The 13,854-nt window shown below is 47.4% G+C and overlaps 1 protein-coding gene across 6 annotated transcripts in view; it reads right to left on the bottom strand.

Annotated features, from left to right (window-relative positions):
• Positions 1-13,854, bottom strand: part of RXRA (retinoid X receptor alpha) — a 166,374-nt gene that overhangs the window by 17,826 nt on the left and 134,694 nt on the right. For 3 of the 6 annotated variants that reach the window (XM_084821108.1, XM_084821110.1, XM_084821107.1), the window contains 2 exons: positions 6,101-6,157; positions 766-935 (listed from right to left, as the gene is read on the bottom strand). In XM_084821108.1, coding sequence (XP_084677234.1) covers positions 766-935; positions 6,101-6,157 — 227 coding nt within the window. The remainder of the gene's footprint in view (positions 1-765; positions 936-6,100; positions 6,158-13,854) is intronic. The other 3 variants (XM_084821111.1, XM_084821112.1, XM_084821109.1) reach the window with 1 other exon arrangement.

Here is a 13,854-nt window from a genome sequence, read left to right as displayed (position 1 = left end):
TCCTTTTGCTCAAGGAGGCTGGAGGAGGGACTGGGCCAGAAGCAGCCATTTCTTTCAGCTCCATTTCCTCCCCATCCCTCCTCCCCCTCCCCCCCGACCAGCTTGCCGTCACTCTCCTTACAGCTCCCCTGAAGTATTTTTAAACCTTGATTACTGCTGTGTCCCTAGTGCCAGAGCTAACCAAAGCTTGGCTTTCCATCTGCTTCCCAAGCCAAGGGAGCCGAGGGCTTTCCGCTGCTCATTTAGTGTCAGGCTCTGGGCTCAACAGGGCCTGTCAGAGGTGCACAACCCACAGCCCATGGGACACATGCGGCCCGCAGGCACTTCCTCTGGTGCCTGGGGGTCCCCTGCCCAGCTTTCCCTTGCTGGCACTAGCAAGGGGAATCCTTCCCTCATTGCCACTGTCTTCTGAGAGATCAGAGGTAAGGGGACTGCTTCCTTCACTAGCACCGGGAAAGCCCTGTCTGGGGATGGGTGGGAAGAGTTTGTGCCGGGGGGGGGGGGATAATTGTGTGTGTGGAATGCGAAGCAGTGTGTGCAGGCGTGCAAACGTGACGCTATAGATTTGAATATATCAATGTCAATGCATAGATATGAACAGGAACACAGATAACACAGGAAAATGCAGGTTTCTAAGATGTATACATACATTTCAACAAAAGCAGGCCAGCTATCCAGATAAGTACCCATTTGAAGGGTACTTATTTTTTCCATGTCATCTCGGCTAGCGGCCAACAGAAAAGGCTGCCGGGAGAGTTTCCTTACCGAGTTTGGCGTCAGCCCCATGTTCGCTTCAATGTACGTCTCTGTCTTTGGCTCCACGGCAAGTTCAGCTTCTAGAATCTTCTCCACGGGCATCTCCTCGTTCGCGTTGCTAGTGGACTCCACCTCGTTCTCGTTGCGGTCTTTGCCTCGCTGCCGTTCCTCTTGCACAGCTGGAAACGTCAGCAGAGGGGAAAAGGAGAGAGGCATTAGCCTGGGGACCTCAACATGGGTTGAAGTGGGATTTGGGGACTCTCCAAGTTGGTAGGCCTCAAGATCTACGTTCTCGAGAATAGCCTAACCACGTGCAGTTACATGAGAGGCACAAAATGGAGCAGTGGTAGTTATTCAGTCAATTTGTCCAGTTATTCTGCTAATTAAAAAAAAAACTGAATAGTGCAGGGGCTCCAACCTCAGTGGGCACATTTGGAATTTGGAGATCATGTCACAGGTGCTCCCACAAAATGGCTGCCAAGGAGGGGAGCCTGCCCATTCAAGTGGCCTTGAGTGCCATTTTTCTTGGTAGAAAGGAGGGGTACAGCACAAATAAATAAATAAATAAATGGTGGGCACATAAAGCCACAAAGCACTTGTTTCCCAGAAGGCAAACTGGGTTAGGCTAAAAGAAAAATAACTTGCCCAAGAACCCAAGTCCAAGGAGGAGGTTGGGGTCTGAGCTCCAAAACACGAAAAGCCCCGGTTTTCTGTTCCGACACCCATTTCACAGATGGCAAACTGACAAGTAACTTGGTCAAGAAACTGAGCTGCAAAAGGCAAAACTACCCTTTGGAACCCAAAGAAAGATGGTGCTGGAGGGCAGCACTGTGCTTTGCAGCAGGCAGGCCTCCCCGTTCTTGGTTCTTATTTTTTTAAATAATAATATAAATATTAAGTAATAAAATAAAAACAATCAGAAAGGGCAGGGAGACTGGCGGGCACCAAGAGGGCTGTGTGGGGGCACATTTGAACCCCTGGGTCCCATGTTGGGACCCCAGGAGTAGCGTAAGTAGGTTGGGGGACACCATCTGGACAAGGGCATCAAAAATCTGGCAATGTATTGGTCACATTCAAATAATGTTAAATTGTATCCAGACTGTATCCAGCTGGCCCTCAGCTTATTCAGAGGCATAGTGAAGGCAGCTGGCCAGGCAGAATGGGAACTGTGGCAGATTGTGATTGGCTCTGCACCTGAAGCCTAACACAGGACAGCACATTCATCCACTGAATACTATCGTGGGGAAGGGGGGGGAGGAGAACAACAGATAAATGAGATGTTCCAGATGTTATCACTGGTTCTCCACAAAGGGGTCGGTCTGGGGTAGGAACGTCGGAGAAATCTACAACAGATTCAAATGAGTTTGTATTTCTATGAATCTGCCTGATGGATTCCACAGTGGACCAGATCTTTCCAAACCACGTGGATTCCATGACTTGCCGTTTTCCACTTTGGGGAGGGGGAATTTGCACTCATTTGCACTTGCGCTGATAAGCATTAGCACTAATGCACATTTGTGAATTAGCAGAAGTAGAACAGATTTCTGGTTTTAAAAAAATCTGATTAGTCAATGAGCGGACGATGGAATGAACGATCCATGAAACACAGACAGAACAGGTTTAACTAATCTGTACATCCCTATTCCAGGGTTAATTCCTCCCAGGAGCCAACATGAAAACTTACCCTTGGCATAGAAATGACTAGTTATAGCAGAGGTATAAAAGGATTCCAGTTTTCTTTCAAGCTATATCTCCTCTCCATTAGCCTGACAGCAAAGGAAGTCGAAATGCTTTGCCTTCATCCACTCCCCTCTGAAATTTGGCGAGGGTGGAGGGAATTAAGACATGCTTTCCAAGCACAAGTCAGCATGAGACCGTGGAAAACTAAAAATACGTTGCCTAAATTAATGTGCATGTGTTGTGTTTACTGTACTAAGTAACTTAATTAAGCAACGTTTAAATAACCACCGAGTCCTTGCCAATAATCCCTGTGCATTTGCACTCATGGGAAAGATGACCAGAAAGTGGAGACAGGTTGCCTCCTTAGTGAGCAATTGGGTCAGATTCTTCCTACCCTGGAGTTCTGTGGGGCAAAAGGCAGTGGATGCTCGTGGCTTCAAATTCGGCAGGGCTGTGAATCCATGTTGGGTTTCAGTCAGAACAAGCCAGAACTCCAAAGGAGCTATCCAAAAATGGGTTTAGCACCTTGAATAGCTCCTTTAGAGTTCTGTCTGGTTCTGACTGAACCCCAGAGCGGATTCACTGCCCCACTGATGTCAAAACCCCCAGCCTCCACTGGATACGTTTGGCTCAGCCTTGCCCAGAATGCAATCACATTACATGTCCTGTTAACCATTAGCGAGTTCCCACTAGACCAGGGGCGCTGAACCACAGTCGGGGGGCTCAACCTGACCTACCCATGGTCCCAGTTCAGCCTCCCAGAGTTCCCCAGAGGCCATGCCCCCTCACCTGGCCCACCCCTTTTCCTGAACATCCATCACTCAGGGCTTCCTAGCTTTAGTACTCCCCCGCACCATGTTCTAAAATGTTGAAATGCCTCTCCTAAGACTTCGTTACTGGCGGAAAGAGCTTTAAGTTAAAATAGGCTAGTGTTTGGGGTCTTTGCGGCTCCACCCCCTCACCTTTGCCATGCCTCTTTTTCCCTTTAGCCCCGCCCAATGGTTAGCAGTCGCCAGGAAGGGGTGGATCCAGGGGAAGGGGCCATGGTGATCTGAGGAGCCCTGGAGGGCCAAATTGGGGCCCCAGCAGGCCAGGCCGGAGATTACACAGCCCTCCCTTAAGTCAAGCACCGTGGTCTCTGCAACAACCCAGAGAGTGCTCTTCTCCAAGAAGCCTTGAGCAGGCAAGGGAGCATAAGGCAGGAGCACGCATGTGCACAGACACACCGGACATGCCAGAGAGGAGATGATTGTGCCGCGATCCCGAGCAAGCGGCCCTCGGTGCCCGTCAGCCAGGGCCCTCATTCATCACAGCTGCAGCTCACTTGCTGGGTAATCAGCTCAAAACCCCGAGCCGGGCAATTGACTGAAAAGGCGTTTCCGGTCAAGTCTGATGTGGCAGCTGCCAACAGTGCCGCCTGGGCTGTTTGACTCAGGGAAGTCACAGCCACAAGAGGGAGCGAAATCGTTATGGGGCGTCTGTTAGAACTGCCACACAGCTTCAGAAATGTGCAGCAACGGGGGCGGGGGGCGGATTTGCAGATAGACAGAAGACCAAAAAGAGAGAGGGAGAAAGACAAACAGGGATAGAAAAAATATATATCCAGACCCTCCAAAATGTACCCAGGGCTGTGGCAGCTAATGGAGTTCTTTCCCTGGCAGAATGTCAAACAATGTTCAAAAAGTTGTTGAGAGTGCACTGTCGCGAGTCTGCGACTGGTTTAATGGTTGCAATTCATGTTTGTACCAGTTTTAACATTCCTGGTTTTATTGTTTTATGATTTCATGTTTTTAAAATGGTTGTACATAGAGATGGGCAAACGAGCGATGTTGAAGGTTGATAGGATTCTCCGAGTATCGTCTCACTGATCACCTTGGGCCCTTTTCCCATTTGCATGTGCTGCTCACCTTGTGTGAATGGGAAGTTATACAAATAGAGCAGTGTTCGAACAAGAGATCTGCACAAATTTCCCCAGTTTTGCACAAACCTCCTAATTTGCACAATTTTCCTCCATAGATTAAAGCAGGGTGATTCAGTCTACCGAGGAAATTTGCAGAAATTTGAACTGGGAATTGGGAATGAGACAAATGCGAGCACGTCTTTGGCAACTGGAGAATAGTTTTGGTGGCCATGTGTTCACACTTGTGCTCATATTCAGAGCATGCTCGCATGTTTGCATGTAAAAACGAAATTCTCATCCATCTGTAGCTGTACACTGCCTCGATGGCTTTGAAGCAAGTAAGGTGGTATATAAATGCATATAATAAACAAATAAATAAGTTCCAGTTTGGGATGGCCAAATTGCCCTGTTGTGTTCCCTAATTCTTCTGTGGGTCTGCTTGTCCCACATTCCACTCCCCCTGAATCGTATTTATCTAGGAGAATTGCTAATACTAATTCGAGAACTGGAGTGTGCCCAATTTGCCTCCTCCGCGTCCAGCACCTTTTCTTCATTTGTATTTTTTTACCCTTCTGTGTTGCCAAGTGCACATGTTTGCATCGATCAAATGTGGCAGGAAAGCCATGTAGTGGGCTGCTTCTGGCATCCATTTTATTGACACACTGCCTGCCTGCACATCAGAAAAACAGTGCGCAAGTATAGACTTGAAATCCCACATCAAGCTTGATAAACCACTGGGGAAGAGGAAAACCCCAACAACGTGGACAAGTTATGTGAGACGGGGCGGGTGGGGGGAGATGGGAAGGAACTGAAGGAACAGGCTGAGGAAAACCATGCATGCGCACGGAAACAACAAATGGAACACTGTAGCATTGATTCTACTCTGGAAACAAAACCAGGTAATCTGGACCTTCAAGCTCCTGGCAGGAGACTGGATGAACAGAATAGGAACATCGGAAACTGCCTTCTCATATTTCTGGCATCTTAGCCCCACCCCTTTTGTCTTTGGTCCCGCCCACCACTGGGATGCAGCCCCTGAGAGCTTCTCTGAAACTGAATTTGGCCCTTGGGCTGAAAGGGGTTTGATGCCCCTGCACTAGAGTAAAGGGGGGTCATGCCCAGAAGCAGGTATGCTCTGCAAGTTTTTTGAAAAACACCCTATGTTGTGTTCCCAAACAATGCAAATTCTGAGCCAGAATCCTGAGCCTGAATAAGTCATGCAAATTTACACATCCTTTTAATTAGGTTTGGCACAATTTATTTTGATCCACCTCAGCTAAGGAAGGGATATGGCTTTTCCTCTGAAATTTGTGCAATTTTCAAAAGCCAGCATATGTTTGAGAATTTACGGACATTTCTGGAGGACACGTTCCGCTGCTCGCAATGACGTGCAGTGTTGCAAACAGGGCATGCTTTTGCATGTGCAAGCGAAACTCTCATACAACCCTAACTCAGAATATATACACACACACACTCACGCGCGCGCGCACACACACACACACATTTCCTTTTCATTAAGTAACTGCCTCTGAAGTGACCCAGGTGGGCTTCCAAAAATGGAGAGGGCTGACTGGAATAGAAAAGGGTGTCTTAGAAAAGCTGGTCTCGATGGAGCCAGGAGAAAGAGTTGCCAGATTCCGGGGCCTAGGCAAGAAGGGGCGTTGTCTCCCCCACAATGTAACTTTGGACAGCCATTACATTTCTAGAGATATAAACATGTTTTGCTGCTTAACAGCTGGTCTAGAAATATTGAAATGGGAATACCTTGATCTTCCTGCCTTCCAGGGTGTCTTGTGGGCCGGGATGGATGGTGCTCCATCCCTGCAATAGAGTAAAAATTTTGAAATGAAACATTGCTGTAGTAAATGTCGCTGCTGTTTTAGTCTTAGGATTATTAAAATTATGATTAATGATTTTGATAGCGCCAAAATCAAAATTTTGATTTTGATAACGTAACATGGCGCATGTTTGACCAAATGGCACAAAAATGATATGTTCCAGGACATCAGGGTTGGGGCTTGGCAATTCTCCTCCAGTTTACAAAACGTTACTTCCCTACCTTTCTCGCCTGGAGCGATTTCTCAACTCATCATAGGTGAGTGGCAATTTACAAACCTGAATTATTTCCTTTCTGATTCAACCCATCCCTGTTTACTATGGGCAGTTCTCTATATCAGGCAAGCTGTTTTCCCAGCAGTGTCAGGTGGCCACCTATGCATTGCTTAAAAAGAGGATGTGCATCACCCAAACACAGGGCAAAATAGGATGCTTGTCCTCTTACAATTTGCATGTGTGAACTGGTATGTAAGGATGAACATTTAGGGAGAGTTGCTGCATGATTTAAATAGAAATGCAATACATCCCGTTCTAGTGGGGAAGATGGTGACCAGACGGCCCATGTGCCTGTTGCTCGGTGTGCTGCCCAAGTGCCAACAACTGTTCAGGGGCAACTTCGGGACATTTCTTCTCCCTCCTTAGGGTTCTTCATCTTTAATTGGATTTAGACTGGGCAGCCCTTCAAACAGAGGACAGCTTCAAATACAGGGCTGTCCTCTGAGGGCACTTCTAACAGAGGACTATCCTCTATAAAGTAGGACACATGGCTATCCGGCAGCAATGAAAGGCCCCTGGATATGCCAGGCATGGGCATCTTCTTGAGCTGGGAGGAGGGAGGCTGGCCCCCAAGATGACCCCAGCCAAGGTACTTGTTGGGTCCAGGCACTTCATAGCCATGCGATCATCTTCTCCCCAGGCCTCCCCTTGGCTGGGGAGAGTCTGCCTCCGCTCCCAGTTCAAGGGGTTAATAGGAATGCCTGGAATAAGAAGTCACCTGGGGAAACAGGAACTGACACCACACCTTGTTCACTCAGATCAAAACCAGGGTGGAAGTAGGGATGTCAGAGAAGTCCACAACAGATTCAAATGAATTCGGATTTCTATTAATCTGACCTCCAGATTCTGTAGTGGGCCGCCTTTTTCCGAGTTACATGGATTCGCGGATGTCCGGACTGGTTTTACACTGGGGGGGGGGGAGATTTGCACCCATTCGCATTAACTAATGAGCATTTGCACACATGTGCATTAGCACCAATGTGCACTTTCGCAAATAGTGTGCATGAAGTAATGCGGATGTGAGCAAGTGCACAAGCAGAATGAAATGCTGGTTAAAAACAAACAAGCAATTCCGTCAAGGAAGAGATGACGGACTGAGAGACGCCTGGCACTCCGCAAAACCCAAATGGAATGGATTTAGCAAAATCCACACATCAGCAGGCAGAGGCCAGAAGCAGGCCAGGGGTTCACCTCACATCCTCTTTGTTTGGAAGAAAACAAAATTGTCCCCACCCCCTTCAGAAGAATGGGCCATTTTGGTCTAACAGAAGTCATGCTCACAGCACACATACTGCAGCATGGCCACTTTGGACCCTGGGTTACTCGCCGGGCAGGAGCACCTGCACATCACTTCAGCTGTGAGGCACATGAGCCTCTCCCCACCACTACCACCCCTGCAATTCCATGCTTTACAACAACATGGTTTTGTTTTTGTTGTTGTTTTAAGAAAAAAAAGAGAGGATCTGAGCATGCACAGTTTTGCATTTTGAACTTGCTTAAATCGTAGCACCATCCTGACTACAGGAATGAAACGGAGTTTGCTTCTGCTGCCCTGATGCCTCCATCACCTGCCACAGCTCTCTCAGTGGTTTTCGGGGGTCCCCCAGACTGTGGGGCTCCAAGGCCCTGCCCCAGTTACGCTCCTGCTTGCACATGGCTGGCATGAGGCATTTTGCTGCCTGAAGTGGTTAGCGCACATGACATAAAAGGCAATCACCCACCCCACCCCACCCCAGAATCTCTTGCCACATTGCAAAGGTTGTTGGGGGATAACTCTCAGAACATGCAAAGGGCATAACAGGCACATTATGCGCTTTGGCCACTGCCTGAGCAGAACACTGGACTTGAGGGACCCTTGGAACACAAATGGAACCCTCTTTTCACTTTTGAAACATTAAGAGGGCGCCAAGTTGGCAGTGGGTGCAGCAGCCTCTTGCATCCACGCCAAGACTCTCAGCTGTCAATGTATTTTTTAAATGAGGTAAGTTTCTAGTCCTCTGTGAGCCCTTTGATGAAGGAATGCATTCTGCAGACACTCTGTTCCATGAATATTCCAATCTAGAACAGGGATGCTGCTCTCATGCCCTGAGCTTAGAATGGACACGGCCATCTACAATTTGCAGGGCTGAATCCCACCCACCCCTTCCCCACTCGCCTTTGTGATGAGAGGAGTTTTAATAAGGACCACCAGTGAGAGAACGGGAGAGCTCTTTTGTCTCTCCCATCGGTGATGTTTGCCAAAACAAATGCCTCCCTCAAGCATGAACCTTTGCAGCTTTGGGGTTATTTATTCCAAGAAAGCTACAGCAGTTGGTTGCAGTTACCACAAACTCTCCACTAATACAAATAAGTACTCGTCTGCCAGGCTAAAACATCTATATTTATATCAACAGGTGGGATTATTATTTCCCCCCTGTTATTTTTTTGTGGGGTGTTTAGCCCTCACAGAACACCAATATGGTACACTATGTCTTCCCTTAATGGGAAGGATAAGAAAGGGGGAAAATAAAGATTGGATGTCCAAACGGCACCCTGTTAAGAGATTTGAAAGCCCTGTTCTGGGAGAATGGGGCACTAGCCTGCCTGTGGAACGAGGTCGGAGTGACCATGTACGAGCCGCAAAAAAGGAGGAAATGCATGATCAAAGAAAGAGGACAGAGCTTTGTGTGAATTTATAGGCCTAGATGCAAATTTACAAATAATGATTAGAATTTAAATAGAAATCTGTGAATCCCACCCTGGTGCAGAAGACTGTGGCTAGGTGAGCTGTTCTACCTGCCCCTTTAGTCTGCTGCCCAGGTGCTGCTAAATGTGGAAAGACATCATTTCTGGTGGTTCTTTATCTTTAAAATGGAATTAGGAACATTGGAAATTGCCTTAAACAGAACAAACCCTGGGTCCATCGAGCCCAGTATTGGCAACAGCGGCTCTGCAGGGTTTCAGGCAGAAGTTTTTCCAGCCCTCCCTGGAGATACTGGGGATCAAACCAGGGACCTTCTGCCTGCAAAGTGGGGGCTCATGCAACTGACCTGTGGCCCCTTCCTTCAAAGGACAGTCCTTCAAATTGAGGATGCCTTCGAATAGAGGACTGTCGTCTGTAAAAGAGGACCTGGGGCCACCCTAATAGGGACCCTGATGGGTGTTTCACAAGGAAAATAAGTCAAGTTCATTATACTTTCTTTGAAAATCTCACTTTCTTTCTGCCTCCCCCACCACACACACACACACACACACACACACACCCTTTGTAAAAAGTAAATAAATGTTTAATAGTTTTCTAAGAAGGGCATAAAAGAAAATTCCAGAAGAATCTTTTGCACTGAGACAAGTGATGTGTTTGTGATCCTTGCATCACCTTGACCTCTCTCTTTTCCATCCACCCCCCTTTTATCTTTAAAACGGGAATTTGGACTGGATAACCCTTCAAATAAAGGCCTCCTTCGAGTAGAGGACAGTCCTCTGTAAAAGTAGACATCTGCCTGCCCTATATTTGCATAAATAATACAGGCCACAGAAGCCCAGCTTTTGTGGAACAGAACTAGGCTCTTTGGAGCACAGAGTACGCTTTCGCCCTGCAAATCTCTTTCAGGCTTTGCTCCCGTGCAGTCCTGTTGCCCCTTTCCCTCCCAACTCCCCCACCCCGGATGCTGGAGCAGCTGCCTTTGAGACGAGAGTCAGCTGGGGGCTGTCCTCGGTTTCCCTCTATTTGTGTGTGACTCATTTGAGAAAAGCCAGGGCATAAGGCTGACGAACAAGTCGCCGCCAGATGCCGTGGTTTCGTCCAGGACCACAGATCTGGCTAAGTCATTCCAGGATAAATGTCAAGAATGGGAGGCTGGAAATATGGCTGCTATATAAACTTTGCAACTGATTTGCAAAGTCCCACTGAGTCAGGGAGGTTTCAGAGCCTGTGGGCAAAGTCCTTCAGGTCTTGCACTGGGATGAACGATCCATTCATTCCACCCTGCTGGGCGTTCTTCTGGGACATGTGCTATTCTGCAATTCGGCACAAAATACCAGGCCCAGAATTTAGCTTCCCAAAGATCCTTTATTTCTTTCTCTTTTTTTTAACCACCACCACACACGTTTCTAGCCATCAAAGCCGCAAAGCTCAGCTTCGAGAGTACTACATCCCAGGCCCATGGCTGGCATTCTGCCCTATCAGGAGAAGAACATTATCGAAATATATAGGAGTTTGCTTGCATAATTTACACAGATCACAGATTTCAGCGTTTCTACCTGGAAACTGCTTGACCTTGGTGCAAGGTTTTGGATATACAGAGAGAGATGCAGCACTTTTATTTCAGCGTTAGAATCTCACAGCATGTACTGCAAATCCCATCCAGGTTTTAGAGAGAAGAACACGGGAGAAAACAACAACTAGGGATGGGCAAAGGAGTGAGGTTCAAGAGCACCAGCATTCTCTCAGCATCATCTTGCCACACATCTCCTGCCAGTTTCCTGCTCACATTTGTGACTGCTGCTCAGAAACTTCTTTTTCTTTCTTTCTGAAACTTAGTTTTCGAGGGGCATGAGCTCGCAATTGCAACAACATTCAAAGTTGCAAACAAAACGAAATGCTCATATATCTGTAATGACAACGCACCTCTGATGTTTGGAAGACAGTATTAGGTTTCTACCACACAGTTTTAAATCTCTCTGCTCTGACTATGATTTTTCTCTCCTGGTATTCCTCTAATGTACAGGACCCAATATCAGGGTTCTAGTCTTCAAATTTCCAGTCCTCCTTACCTGTCCTGACTGTATCTCTCTTCTCAACACCTTATAACCTCTCTGCCTTTTCCATTTCACATATGCCCATCTGCTGCAATCCTCCCTTTCTTCCTTCCCTACTCATTTCTTCTTCCTCCTCCATCCCCACAACACCTGTCTGCACATCTCTTGTAGTTCATAAGCTCGCCAGTGGGTAAACATTGCTGACCCTGAAGAAATGCTTAGTAGAAATTAGGTTCAAAATGAATTTCCAAACACAATCTGGGTCCCATGCTGGCTGGGAAAGGTGGATTTGTAGTCCAACACATTTTATTTTATTTCTACCTTATTTAGCACATTTCTAATCCGCCCAATAACTAATGTTCTGTGGGAGGATTATAAACAGTTAAAAAACTAAATAAATGGTCTAACAGTTAAAAATATAAACTACAATACAAATATGTAAAAGAATAAAATACAATATAATGCAAAACAATGAACAGCACAGGAATCGATAAAACTGCCATAACAACCTAGCAATAAGTCTCTAAAATGCCTGGGAGAAAAGAAAGGTGTTTGCCGGATGCCCAAAAGATAACAATGTCGGTGACAGGTGAATCTCTTTGGGAAGTTTATTCCACAAGTGGGGTGCTACCACTGAGAAGGCCGTAAAGGAAAAGAATACAAGAAAAGCCCTTCCAGATTAGGCTAAGCTCCAACTTGCCTATCATTCTGCTTCCAACAGAGGATAGGCTGGAAGGCTTTCCTTGCATGAGTTTTTAAGTTTAGAAAAATCTAGACAACGAAGGGAGAGACGGGAGACAGCCATCCACATCTATTAGCTATGATATGTAAATGGAACCTCAACAGTTAAGGGCAGTATATCTGTGAACACCAGTTACGGAGAAGCAACAGAGTTCTCCCCCATCACGTCTTGCTGGTTGTGGGCTTCTGTGAGGCCACCTGCTCTCCACTGGTGGAGACTGGACTCTGGGCTAGGTGGAACTTGCGTCTGACTCAGCATCAACTTGCAAAGTGACCTCAGTCTATGCACAAACTACATATATGTTACAGTGGCTCCAGTCTTACTGGCAGGGTCGATTGCAGAGAGTAACATTGGGTAACCATTCCTTGGCCCCTTGGCAATTGAGCTATGGGGTGCTGCAGGGCACCATCCTGTCCCCAATGTTTTTTAACATCTATATGAAGCCTCTGGGAGCAGCCATTAGGGGAATATGGGACCAAGTGACATCAGTACGCTGATGACACCCGACTTTATCTCCCTGTGACATCTGAATCGGGAGAGGCTGTGCGGAGTCCTGGATCAGTGCCTAGACTCAGTGATAGGCTGGATGAGGGCCAACAAACTGAAGCTGAATCCTGGCAAGACGGAGGCCCTGTAGGTGAGTGGTTCCCGCATCCGGGAGATAGGCTCATTGACTGTTCTGGACGGGGCTGCACTCCCCTTGAAAGGAGCAAGTCCCCTCTAGGGAAAGGTTACAATGTTTAGGACTCTTAGCTCAGGGGGAAAGGGTGAATAAAGAGGGAGGCAGGACAGAGATGTACAAAATGATGCACAGTGTGGAGAATGTGGATAGGGAGATATTGTTTCCCCTGTCTCACAATACGAGAATCCAAAGGGGTCATCCTATGAAGCCGAGTGGTGGGAGATTCAGGACAGACAAAAGGAAGCACAGTATAGGGCCACTACTCTGTGGCAGAGCCCCCGCCTTGCATGCAGAAGGTCCCGGAGTCAATACCCAGCAGCATCTCCATGTAGGGCTGGAAAAACCCCTCCCTGAAACCCTGGAGAGCCGTTGCTGCCAGTCAGCGTCACCAATACTGGGCTAGATGGACCCAGGGTCTGACTCGGTCTAATGTTCCTGTGTCCCTAAGTATTTCTTCATCCAGTGCATAATGAAAGTATGGAATTTACTTTCCAGATATAGTGATGGCCACCAATTTGTATAGCTTTCAAAGGGGACTGTACAAATTCATGGAGAAGGCTATCGATGGCTACTAGTCAGGACGGCTATATCCTAACTCTAGGATCAGACTAGAGACATCTCTGCTCTGATCCAGCAGGGCTATTTCCACTCCCTTGCAAGAACAGGGATGCGTGTCTCTGGCAAAGCTGGTGCCTCTCATGCTTTCAAGAAAGGGATGGGCTGGCTGTCATCACGACATTCGCTTGGCGCTCACTGGCGCAACCGCGGACCAGGGAGCATTCGACAGATGGCTCTTCACAGCTGTCGCACTGTGTGCCAGCCTGCAGGACCTCTCCCACCATTTACAGGATGGATGGATGGATGGCTCTGGGATTTCAAGGTGGGCCAAGCACTTGCAACTGCTGTGGACTGATGACAGCCTGCCGGATCTGCAAGAAGGCCAAGAACGTGGTGATGCTCACAGGCTGATTTGATGTGACTGGCCAAACTTTGGGGCTGGCTGCCGGCATTTCACACAGATTAGAGACGTTGGAGAAATTTGTTTCAGTTCGTTTTTGATCAGGATTGACCCAGTTTGCACTTTTCGGACTGAACACAGACTCAAATGCCATCTGCGGTCGAACTCCACACATTTCCGAGCTTGCAATGTGATCCGCGGACCCCCAAAAATGCATTCAATACCATGCGTACATTTGAAAAATGTGCATGAAACAAATGCATACATTTGAAAAATGTGCACAACTG

The sequence above is a fragment of the Heloderma suspectum genome, chromosome 14, assembly GCF_057233095.1.
Source record: "Heloderma suspectum isolate Gila_16-S chromosome 14, 16-S_ref, whole genome shotgun sequence".
Taxonomy (NCBI): domain Eukaryota; kingdom Metazoa; phylum Chordata; class Lepidosauria; order Squamata; family Helodermatidae; genus Heloderma; species Heloderma suspectum.
Note: the sequence above shows the minus strand (reverse complement) of the source record. Positions and strands in the feature narration are given on the sequence as shown.